Genomic DNA, 12,500 nt, shown 5'->3' on the forward strand with positions numbered 1-12,500 from the left:
GGTGACCGAAGGAGAGGATGATGAGAGGAGGTAGTGATGAAGAATGTGATGAAGAAAAGCCTTACCTTTCAGTTTCTTCATCAGTGAGAGTTTGACGCTTACAGGGTTCCTCTGGTAACGTGTATTTTAAGTGCTGCTTATATCACTGAGAATTAAGATGTGGAGTAGCGTTGCCCCGGTCTCCCCCAGGTTTATTTGTTTTGTTTTTTAGCTTTACTTTTTTAAAGAAAAGGGAAAATACTTAAACAAAAAAAAAAGGTTTTACATTTTCATTACTGAAAATTCAACCATGTAGTAGCTACTCATGTTGCACTGAGCTTGCCAGTGGTGGCTGTCAAGAAAAAAAAAACTATAATCCAGTTTGTTGGTTGTCGTCCTTTACAGAAGACTGAACTGTTTTAGGAGTATTTAATGAAAACCAAGTCAGGTGTTTTCAAGAAAAAAAGTGGTTGTCAAGTTTTTATGGCCTTACAATGTATTTTATTCAGAATTTTTGCTGTTTTTTGTTGCTTTTTCTACAGTATGGCAAAGTTAATTTATTCGCACTGCATCTAGGCCTTTCTCTACATGTGGGAAGGTTTCATGTTGGTTATATTGCCAGTTTTTTACTTTTCCAGTTTGTACTTAAGGTTTAATAAAAACTTACGGACAATTCACGGTAGCTTCTTTTTAAATTGTCTGTCATGTGGTCATGCTGTCTGTGGCCTTGTGCTCGCTAGACCAAGTTCATTTCACACTCCCGTCAGGCCCAACTAATCCATTTAAGATTGCAATAAGTGACCTGCACTATAGATGTTTTGGAGTTTTAAGGGTAGGCTTGTGTAATAAACATTAGGATGACCGCATAGCTGCCTGTAAATATTACCATTGTCCGGGTCACCCTTCAGCAATCTAGCGTTAAAAGACCAGATGGATTTGTAGCTGGAGGGTGAGACATTTATTGAGAAGTGAAAAGTAAGTACTGGTATATACTGCATGGCACAGAACTGTACAAAACCCCACAGTATCAGAATACACAGCCGACATAAATCACGCTTCCTCCGTACTGCGAGTGCATAGCACATGGGTTGAGAAGCCACCCCACTTTCACAGCAAGCATTCCTCTTCCTCTTCTGTGTCTATGTGTCTGAAGAGTCTCCATTTGCTCAGTTCTTGATCGGTCGGTTTCGGTGCTCCGCCTGCACCTGGGCGGGGCCCGCGGGGACCCCTCCCTCGTCCGTTGGTGCGAGCTGGGGGCCGGCGTCAGCAGCCCCTCCCCTCTCCTCTTCGTCGGTACTGACGCCCATACTGCCAGCGCCGTCGTGGTGGGCCCGGCTGTCGGAGCAGGTGGAGGAGAACGATGAGAGCTTGTTCCTCAGCTCGGCCTGGGTCGGCACCTGCAGCGTGATCTCCGTGGTGAAGGACTCCACGTCTGGTCCTGCCCCACACACACACACACACACACACACACACACACACACACGTAGAAATGGGGTGTGGGAGAGCCGTCATTTACGTGTGGCACAGAACACCTGGCTGTGTGTGTGTGTGTGTGTGTGTGTGTGTGTGTGTGTGTGTGTGTGTGTATACACGTTCATTATAGGGAAAGCTACCCATCATGGGTATATGTACAAACATCATCAGAGGGAACGGGGTGTGTGTGTGTGTGTGTGTGTGTGTGTGTGTGTGTGTGTGTGTGTGTGTGTGTGTGTGTGTGTGTGTGTGTACCTGTCATAGGGGAAGACGCACTGTTGTCCTCTCCTCCTGAGTTGAGGAAGACGTCCAGAGCCTCATGGTCAGACATGTCCATCAGGTCCATCTGCTCCAGCATGTCCACATTCACCTCCATTGAGCTCATGCTTCCTATTGGCTCTGCAAACCACAGGAAAAGCCAACGACATAATTTCCTGTTTTATTATTATCTATCACCATCTCACCACTCCACTGTTCCAGCAAGGATTTGAGTCCAGGATGAATTCAGTTTCCATCTCTGTATGTGTACAGTGTGTAGGAAATCAAAACGATTCTTACTAACTCATGAATAACGGGCAGCTCTGTACAGTACAGTCTGTTTTATTTCTAGGTTTTTTGTTTACCTACATTTTTATTTTTAAATTATAAAATAAAATTATAATTTTATAATTATAAAATTATGTGCAGTTTGGCAGTTTGTGGGGTTTCATGGGGAAAGCCAGACAGAATCCCTTTTCAACATGGTGCTTGTCTAACAGATTTTATTTTTAATAATCAGGAAGTAAAAAAAAAAAGCCTTCAGTTCAGCTCACAGTCAGAGTTTACAGTGCTGTCTGTTCATAGCAAATAATATCCTGATGAGCCAGTATTTCTGTCACAATCTATATAAGACGTTATTGCTATAAATAACTCAGGGAAATGCAAACAGTGAATAAAGGTGTTGTGAAAAACCTGAATTGTAGTGTTTTAGTAGAAGATTTAAAGGTCTGTTTGCTGAAACATATATATAACAACTTACTTTTTAGACCATGACAATATTTATGACAACTTATTGTATCTTTGAAGCTATCAGAAAACTGTGCCTCTCAACGTTGGGCTGTTAATCAAAATGTGTCTCTTCAGAGCTTGAAATGACATACAGAAAATTGCCTAAAATGTATATATTATATATTTTTATTATATACATATGTATTTTTTCAATTTTATTTCTTCTCAGGCACTTTGTGGAGATACCCGTGGAGACACTGCAATAGTGTTACCCGTAATAATTTCGCATGCATATTCAATGACCCTCATCTGGTTTATACCAGTTTCTGAAGGCATATTGTTCATTCCTAAATACTGTAAACAGGCGTGTGAGTATCTGCCCACAGTTCCCTCCTGGTGTGGGGATTCCAGCACTGACGTGTGTAAAGTGAAGCAGTGTTGGCCGTTCCTCGGTCCGTCAGTTTAAATCAGAGGTGTGGGGAGTCCTGGAATCATCACCTTGCTGCCTTGAGGGCATGCACCACATACATGGACAACAGTGTGTGTGTGTGTGTGTGTGTGTGTGTTAGAGAGCGAAACAGAGACGGCGTCAAACGGAACGGAGAGCTGCATACCTCAGGGATGAGTTAGATCAGAGCAGTGAAGGGGAGAGGGGGCGAGGGTCAGAGAGAGAGGGAGAGAGAGAGAGGGAGGGAGAGAGGGATGTGTTAGCTGTCTTTAAACAGGCTTCACTCTCATCCACATGCGAGCTCAGGAGATCCCAGTTCCCGCGCCTGTACCTAACAGCGTCGGTTATGGAGCTATACAGGCTGCTTGAACGAACTGCACTGGGCTCTACATTAACCATTTGAGTGTGTGCAGTGTGTCACCCACTCCCCTGTACTGGAATATACTGGAATATACTGGAATATGTACCCACTCCTGGAATATAACGGAGCTTTTATACAATCAAACGTGGCATGTATGACGTTAGGCGGAGCTGGTCACCTCTCCTGTCTGCGATCTGCAGGTATCCCGTGGACAGGTAGTGCTCCATGTCCTGGTGTAACGCCTCCTCTAAACACTTCTGCCTCTCCTTCAGCTTCACCTGCTGCTGCCCAGGCTCCGCCTCTGCCACTCTCTGAGCATGCTCCAGATCCAGCTCCGCTGTGATTGGTGGAAGAAGGAGTGAAGAGTGAAGAGAGAGTTTAAGGGGTTTTTTTCCCTACAAAGTCCATGAAAACAAGGAACCTCTTGCCCTCACAGAAGCCCGTCAGGTGTGCTTTGTTTTGGCATCTGATCCCATTATAGTGATATTGAGCCAAGATTTGATTTCTAGGGTCGACTGTTAAAAGAAAAGCAGGTTATTGACATACTCACAAAATTCCACCCATAACCATGGTGACCACACACTCTCATAGCTCATATCAAACAATAAACTGGACCAAAGAGAGCATTTATTATTTCAGAGTGAAGAACACACCAACCCAGAGCGAGCACCCACACCAAATGACACGGGTCCGTTAACTGTCATAATTCAAGACTTGCTGTTGTTATTTAATTGTATGTCTGTCTATGGTTATTTGTGCTTCTTGGTAAACATTTAACTTGCAAAACACTAGGTAATGACATTGACTCCTGTAGTTTAGTAGTAGTCTGACTCAATGGTATCTTGAATTCTGGCCTATCCGTACTATTACCTAGGATGAATTCTGTGATCAGATGCAAAGCACTTTGTAAGTTGTTCTGGATAAGAGCGTCTGCTAAAATGCCGTAAATGTAAATGTAAACATGACACACACACACACACACTCACACACACACACACACACACACACACACACACACACACACACACACACACACACACACACACAGTCAATACAAACAGAGATTAGCAGAAGATGTGATTGGTTATAACAGAGTAGCAAGCACTTGTCTGGACTGTTTAGTGTTCCTTTATCTCCACTTATCTCTACTCTGGGTACTCAAGCTGTTTTGAAAGGCTGAGATGTGACAGGAGAAGAACAAAGAACCCCTGAGGTCCAGTGGGCAGTGGGACCAGCAGGACCAGCTAGCCAGCGTGAACATGACCACTCCTGAACTTGTCAGGAGGAGGGTCAGTTTGTTCTCTAAACACCACAGAGGGCCAGCCAGCTGACCGTTATAAGCAGGGGCTGACTAGACACTGTCAGCTACCAGATACTGAATCACACATGCTCAGTCTCTCCCTCTATCCCTCGCTTTCTCTTTCTCTGTCTCCGTCTCGTGCGCACCCTCTCACACACTTTCACACAATGATATCACATTTCACCACTACTCTGCTTTTGAATGGCGAGTTCAGCTAGAGAGACGATCGAGAGCAAAGTTGTAGTGAACAGTAGTGCAGGCAAAGAAGAGAGCTGCTCTATCTAGACTTCTCTCTCTCTCTCTCTCTTTCATCCCCTCATCTTCTCATCTTTCCACATACACACACACACACACTTCTCTCTGTCTTTCTGTGCCTCTCCTATTGCTTCTCTCTCTCTCTCTCTCTCTCTCTCTCTCTCTCCTCTCTCTCTCTCTCTCTCTCTCTCTCTCTCTCTTCTCCTCTTCCTCCTCCTCTTCCTCACTGTGGAAGCTGAGTTTGCTATATTAGCTGAGAGGCCCGAGGGGGTGTGTGCTACCATGTGTGATTTGTGTGTGTGAGTCTGTTTGTGTTGCGAAGCACTTAAATAAAGTATCAGTGGGTGCAGGTGTGTGTGTGTGTGTGTGTGTGTGTGTGTGTGTGTGTGTGTGTGTGTGTGTCTGTTTGTGTTGAGAGGCACTTAAATAAAATATCAGTGGTGCAGGTGTGTGTGTGTGTGTGTGTGTGTGTGTGTGTGTGTGTGTGTGTGTGTTTGTGAGCACAGCACAGTGCTTATAGTCATCTCCAAGGAAGAAATCTTAACACTAGTACAGGAGGAGACTTAGTCTGGAGACTAAGGATAATATTAACCTAGAAACTCATCAGAGAGCCAGATCAGTGAAAGACCCTCTGAACTTAAACTCAACACAGAACGTGATCACATGGTCCAGGTTAGGGAGTTCTACAGCCGCATAAGCAAGCAGCATTTTCAAATTCTTATTTAATAGTATTACAGCAACAAGTCATTCGGTTCTACAATTGCTGCAATATATTTTGTCCATGAGATGTTCCCTGGCTGCAGGGAATATATATACTGTAATGTACAGTGTACTGCAGAGATGTATAAAATTGCCGTGAAGTGCACAAGGCCTCCAGAGAGCTAGAACATTTCATACATATATAGAGACACACATTAAGGAAAGGTCTGTCCTTCTTGTCTGGCCTTTCTTCTACGAGCGAGCCAAGGTGTGATGTTCTACCCTCCACAGCACTGCTGGTGTGTGCAGCTTTAATTCCTCCTTCCACTTTGTAACTATATCGGCACCCGCAAACTAAAGAAACCATTAAAGTTCTTGAATCAGGAAGTGGTGGTGGGGGGGGGGGGGGTGGCGTGAGGCTACAGTCATTATCTTCATGAAACGTTTGAACCATCCAGAGTTCTAGTACGAGTTTTGCCTCACAGGACTCTGCTGGCGAAGTCAGCCGCGCAAGTCTTTCGCTGAGACACTGGAATTGAGTGCGACTCCCTTTTAACTTGCATGAATCGTCTCCTCAAACAGGCCGGCAGTGCTACACCTCAGGAGAAGAGACCTTTCCCACCGCAGTCTCAGCCACCAGTCTGCACACTCTTGAATTACGACTACAGACGGAGAAGTTTCAGCAGGGCGCCGCAAACAGCTTCGTTTTAAAGTTGCTCCGAGCCTCTCGCACACAAAGTCCGAGAGTCTTCAGGTTCTGGAGGCTTATTAACGGGACCGGGAGAAAACGCCGCACTTTTTCATGTACTGAGAAAGAAACGTATTTCGCATTTTTCAGGACGCTGCCAACGTATAACCTATAGGGCGGCGCTGTCGCTGTTCTCACCCAAGCCGACAAGCCTCCCAAATAGGTTACAGATTTTCTTTGCGGTTTTCTTTTGTATGCATTTGTTTGCTTGGCCGCATCCTTTTGTTGATGGATTATGATGAGGCTTCTACGCATTCAGCACGTGGTCTGCAGCACGTTTCGCTGAGACAGCAGGACTGAGTTTCTGCAGGACCCACCCAGGCACTGCAACGTCGGGGACACGCCCATTTGAGTAGGCACTGCATTAGGCTGGGAGTCACGGACCCAAGGGCACGGTTCGTGTGAGGGGCTTCAGCTCTGGGTCCCGTTCAAGGTGACAACAGCACCCCAAACTCACAGAGGTGTGCTGCCATTTTAGATTAGACTCATCCTCCAGAGAAGCATCCCCAAGGCACCCCCGATCCCCGAGGCATCCCCGATCCCCAACCAAACAGAGGTGTAGCTGGTCGTGGTTTATGTAGTGTGAAAGTAATGGACTGACTGAAACTCTCTCATGGGGACAACTAAGATCATTGCCTTGCTATGCTCATTTCAAGCACAGCCACACAGTGGTTTAAATTCCTCCACACCTCAGTGAAGTGTGTTTCAAATGAAACTGCTGGCTCATCCTGACACCAAACAGATCCACCAAACTGACTGAAGACGATGGAAAAAGGGAGAGTAAGAACAGAGAGAAGAGAGAGAGTGATCAGGAGGAGAGAGAGGTATAGGGGGAGGGAGGGAGAGAGTGATCAAGAGGAGGGAGGGGTTTATAGAGGAGGGAGACAGACATATAGGGAGGAGGGAGAGAGGGGTGGAAGAGGGAGAAAGAGGGAGGAGAGAGAGGGAGGGAGAGAGGGCCTGCAAATAGGAAGAGAAATAATTTTCATTAAAAAGTTTCATCAAAGGGCTGTACCATCTTACACATGGGTTTCATTATGTTTAACACTATCTGTCTCCCTCTCTCCTTCTGTCCGTGTCTCTCTAAGGGTTCATATTTAGCTGTGTCTGCCTGTATTGTTAACTGAGAGAGTGGTTAACCTTTTCTTAACCCCTTCAAACAGATACAGACCTGTTATCACTGTGACCGGGATGTTACACACATGCTCACATCACTCACTCTCTCTCAAATTAGTGCTGTTCTCAAAAGAATAAGCAGAGTGGAAATATATGAAGACATGATAACTCGCCCTCTCTCTCTCTCTCTCTCTCTCTCTCTCTCTCTCTCTCTCTCTCTCTCTCTCTCTCTCTCTCTCTCTCTCTCTCTCTCTCTCCTCTCTCCCTCTATAGCATTCCACTCACAAAATCATCATTAGAAAGTACAGTAGTCTGTAGAGATTCAGAATGTGAGTCAGAGTCCTGCGTGTGAGTCAGAGTCCTGCGTGTGAGGTAGAGTCCTGCGTGTGAGGTAGAGTCCTGCGTTTGAGGTAGAGTCCTGCGTGTGAGGTAGAGTCCTGCGTGTGAGGTAGAGTCCTGCGTTTGAGGTAGAGTCCTGCGTGTGAGGTAGACCACTTCCTTTACATCTTTAAGCACAGCACCAGGATCGCGTCAGTCTAGTGCACCACACTGAAACAGGGCCGGACTGTAACTGGAGCTGCAGTCCTTCATTCATCGAAGGAAACATCTGTTTGAGCTTTTCAAACTGTTTCCAAACAGCAAAGAACCACATTTGGTGTTGTTTTGTTTATGATGCACTAAGACGGTTCAGAAGAATCCGTTTCCATAGTGCAACTGAGAAAACAAGTAAAAGAAGCTAAAATCGCTACACATCCATCATTGCTGTTGCCATGGTTTCTCCCACTTCTTTCTCATCTCAACTCAAGGTTGTTGGACGTGCCTTTGAAGATTTGAGCAGGGAGCGCAGGGGAAGATGACACATTCAACAGGTAACCAAGCAACAAACAGCACATGCCAGTTAGGAGAAGTGGTACAGCGCTGCGGCCGACTCCGCCCCTGCCATCCCATCATGCAGCGAGCTCATGATATCCTGGTTTCCTAAGAAGGTTCATCCTCAGTGACGAGACAGCGTGCATGTCCAGTAAAGACCCCGCCCTCTCCCCGTAACACTCTGATAATGACTTCAGGCTAATCAATATCATGCACTTTAAAGCAGGCAACCTTGCTGAGAGCCGTCAGATAAGAGCTGATCCTTCACCCCGCCCCCAGGGAGTAGACACGCCCACTCCCCCTCTTACAGTCAGATAAGAGCTGATCCTTCACCCCGCCCCCAGGGAGAAGACACGCCCACTCCACCTCTTACAGTCAGATAAGAGCTGATCCTTCACCCCGCCCCCAGGGAGAAGACACGCCCACTCCCCCTCTTACAGTCAGATAAGAGCTGATCCTTCACCCCGCCCCCAGGGAGAAGACACGCCCACTCCCCCTCTTACAGTCAGATAAGAGCTGGTCCTTCACCCCGCCCCCAGGGAGAAGACACGCCCACTCCCCCTCTTACAGTCAGATAAGAGCTGATCCTTCACCCCGCCCCCAGGGAGAAGACCCGCCCACTCCCCCTCTTACAGTCAGATAAGAGCTGGTCCTTCACCCCGCCCCCAGGGAGAAGACACGCCCACTCCCCCTCTTACAGTCAGATAAGAGCTGATCCTTCACCCTGCCCCCAGGGAGAAGACACGCCCACTCCCCCTCTTACAGTCAGATAAGAGCTGATCTTTCACCCCGCCCCCAGGGAGAAGACACGCCCACTCCCCCTCTTACAGTCAGATAAGAGCTGGTCCTTCACCCCGCCCCAAGGGAGAAGACACGCCCACTCCCCCTCTTACAGTCAGATAAGAGCTGGTCCTTCACCCCGCCCCCAGGGAGAAGACACGCCCACTCCCCCTCTTACAGTCAGATAAGAGCTGGTCCTTCACCCCGCCCCCAGGGAGAAGACACGCCCACTCCCCCTCTTACAGTCAGATAAGAGCTGGTCCTTCACCCCGCCCCCAGGGAGAAGACACGCCCACTCCCCCTCTTACAGTCAGATAAGAGCTGGTCCTTCACCCCGCCCCCAGGGAGAAGACACGCCCACTCCCCCTCTTACAGTCAGATAAGAGCTGGTCCTTCACCCCGCCCCCAGGGAGAAGACACGCCCACTCCCCCTCTTACAGTCAGATAAGAGCTGGTCCTTCACCCCGCCCCCAGGGAGAAGACACGCCCACTCCCCCTCTTACAGTCAGATAAGAGCTGGTCCTTCACCCCGCCCCCAGGGAGAAGACACGCCCACTCCCCTCTTACGGTCCCCAGAAGACGGGAGAACAACGCTTACTCGGCATAGAACGTCCTACGACGCAGAATCCCGAATGCGACCAGCGTGATTAAGCGGAGGTGTTGATGTCGTGCTTAGATTGTTCCCTCTTCATTTGATGCCATGGAGATGATCGGGCTCTCCGCCACTTCCAATAAACACACTGATTCATTCTCCACCTCAGCTCTGCTGCGAAACACACACTTGTAACGCTCAGGGCCGCCATGACTCATCTCTTTCAGACGGGTCGCTTCTGCAACAGAGGTGACACTTCCAACACTGCCAGTTTTATAGCAAAAAAAAAGGAGAGAGAATCGAGTGTGAGGGAGTGTGACGAGATTTTATAACCTTCTGTTAAAAGTTTATCTGTTCTGCTCCTCTTGAAGTGAAGTGGTCAGGGTGTACGTAATCTCGGTGTGTTTTTGGGTGGCACACCGAAACTGAAGCTTATGTGAAGATGACCCCCCCCCCCATTTGCATGGGCGTGTGTGTGTGTTAGAATGGCATTTTCTCTGTTTAATGAGGTGTAAGTGCTGTGGGTCAGGCGGACTCCCCTATACCCCTATAAGACTGGCGCTAGGCAGCACAGGACGCAGTAGGAGGAGACTGGCACTGAAACAGACTGGCATGTGTATACGATGGCGCCGTATGCACCCCACATCCACAGACAACCAGATTAGTGTCAACCTGACAGGGCAGGTGTGCTTTCTAGGGGTCAGTTGCTGGTCTGTGGGGCTACATGTCATGGTCTGGGGAAGGCCAGCTGGGTAGTGTTCAAACACTTAAAGATCCACAGTGCTGTTCCTGTGGAAACACTGGTTGTGAATAAGGTCAGTGTTGTTTTTTTCTAACAATTATCTATGTACTATATGACAAATGATCTCTTTACTATACAAATGATCTCTACTGATTTATCTCTTCATTCTTACCTGCTCAAACTCATCAGGTGATCACATCCCCTTGTAAAAACTCAAACTTCACATTTATTGTTTTAATATGAATTTGAAGTTATATTCAGTTACCCTGTGAATGTACTATGATGCTAATATGACTGGTATGTAGATAGAATTTTAAGGGTTAATTCAGTCTGGCTTTCAGGTATCTGTAGGATGGGAGCTTAAGGGTTAACCCAGTCTCGTTTTCAGCTATCAGTAGGCTGGGGGTTTAAGGGGTTCAAATGACTTCATTCAGTTGCCACAAAGTCGATATCACTCCAAAAGCGCTGAAGTAAGAGCAGTGACAGACAGGTCATGTGATCAGTTGGAGGGATGTTTAGCGTGCACTCTGATCCGATCACAGTCGTCACATGGCCTCTTTCTCTAAAGCTGTCACTGCACTGTGGGACTTCCACCAAACCTCTCCTATCATATATCCTGAGGTAGGAAGATGGTATTTATAGATCTTTCTGTTGACCAAATACTGGAATCTGATATGCTCAGAGGGTGACTACAGATTTATTCTGTTTACTTCAGCTGAAGTGCTGTGTAGATATCAAAGCCCATGTGAACATTTTGCATAAAGAAAATGCACAAGTCCATTTCACTTCTCTTTTACTTTACTTCTGGTTATTTATCAGGATACATAAGGCACGTCTACTACCATATATAAATGCACCTTCTACACATGTAAAAACACCTTCTAAATACGCATCTGGAGAAGTAAACCGGCCTGCTACACAACCATAACACGCTTCAAAATGGAGCCACTGAGAGAATGATGGGAAATGACCTGTTTTATGTACGGTGTTAATTAAAGACTTAACGGGAGCCGCCTCAACCAATCAGCGGACTGCACTTTACTTAATGACGGCGGGCGTTTGGAAGGGGCGTGCAGGTTGAAGCCCTGTCCATCACCCTGAGTGAGAGTGCGATCAATGATGCAATTCACTGTAAGCATGGCTACATTGCAAGGAGCACTCTGAGCGAGAGAGAGAGATCATGAGAACTCCAACAGGCCTCTTCTGTGGATCTCTGTAGATCTCTGTTGTAGATCTCTGTAGATCTCTGTTGTAGATCTCTGTTGTAGATCTCTGTATGTCTGTTGTAGATCTCTGTATGTCTGTTGTAGATCTCTGTAGATCTCTGTTGTAGATCTCTGTATGTCTGTTGTAGATCTCTGTATGTCTGTTGTAGATCTCTGTATGTCTGTTGTAGTTCTCTGTAGATCTCTGTTGTAGATCGCTTCTTTGCCATAACCTATAATAACACTTGCCAAGGGGTCAGTATATCGGCATTGTGGATTGTAGCCGTCACTGCATTTTAATTGCATTGCAGACGGGTCACACTCCGTGGCCGGCAGATCTCACACGATGCACGCCAGCCACAGACACGTCAAGCAGGAAAAGGAGAAGAGGGCGATGAAGGCTTTTGAAGCCTGAGTAGGCAATAATGGTCACTGCAGAAACACCAGCACACTTTGCTAAGGACCTGTCCTCTTTGAACAACCCTAACGAAGTCAAAGCAATGGGCTTTGACTGAGAGTACAATTTTACAAGCGAATGGTCTACTGAAATGATCTACTGAAATGGTCAATTTATTTATTAATCCACTTACTACTACATACACATTTAAATATACAATGCTGCATAGAGGAACCCACAAACAGGACAGCAGGCTGTGTTTGTTCAACACTAGCTTGTATTGTGATTGATGTACCATATGTGAATCTGACCCATCGTCTGCCGCTATGCATTGTGGATCCTCCGCCCATATATAGTGTACAACTGTTGTTCACTTTATTTGCAGTGCTCTGTGGGTAACGATATAGTGAACTATATAGGGAAACTGTACTGTCCGCTGAGACTTTGGGCAACGCTACAAAATGGCCGACACCCTAAATGGAGCACTGGGCAGTTAGAAAGGTACAAATTCAGACACAGCTCAGTTCTCCACATCCAAGTACTCCAGT

The 12,500-nt window shown here is 46.8% G+C and overlaps 1 protein-coding gene across 2 annotated transcripts in view; it reads right to left on the minus strand.

Annotated features, from left to right (window-relative positions):
• Nucleotides 1-922: 922 nt before the first annotated feature.
• Nucleotides 923-12,500, minus strand: part of dtnbp1b (dystrobrevin binding protein 1b) — an 18,457-nt gene continuing 6,879 nt past the window's right edge. The window contains exons 2-4 of one of the 2 annotated variants that reach the window (XM_077008396.1): nt 3,427-3,585; nt 1,708-1,851; nt 923-1,417 (exon numbers count right to left, since the gene is read on the minus strand). In XM_077008396.1, the coding sequence (XP_076864511.1) occupies nt 1,146-1,417; nt 1,708-1,851; nt 3,427-3,585 (575 nt within the window). In that variant the 3' untranslated portion in view covers nt 923-1,145. The remainder of the gene's footprint in view (nt 1,418-1,707; nt 1,852-3,426; nt 3,586-12,500) is intronic. The other variant, XM_077008397.1, reaches the window with a different exon arrangement.

The sequence above is a fragment of the Brachyhypopomus gauderio genome, chromosome 6 (genome assembly GCF_052324685.1).
Source record: "Brachyhypopomus gauderio isolate BG-103 chromosome 6, BGAUD_0.2, whole genome shotgun sequence".
In the NCBI taxonomy this organism is placed as follows: Eukaryota; Metazoa; Chordata; class Actinopteri; order Gymnotiformes; family Hypopomidae; genus Brachyhypopomus; species Brachyhypopomus gauderio.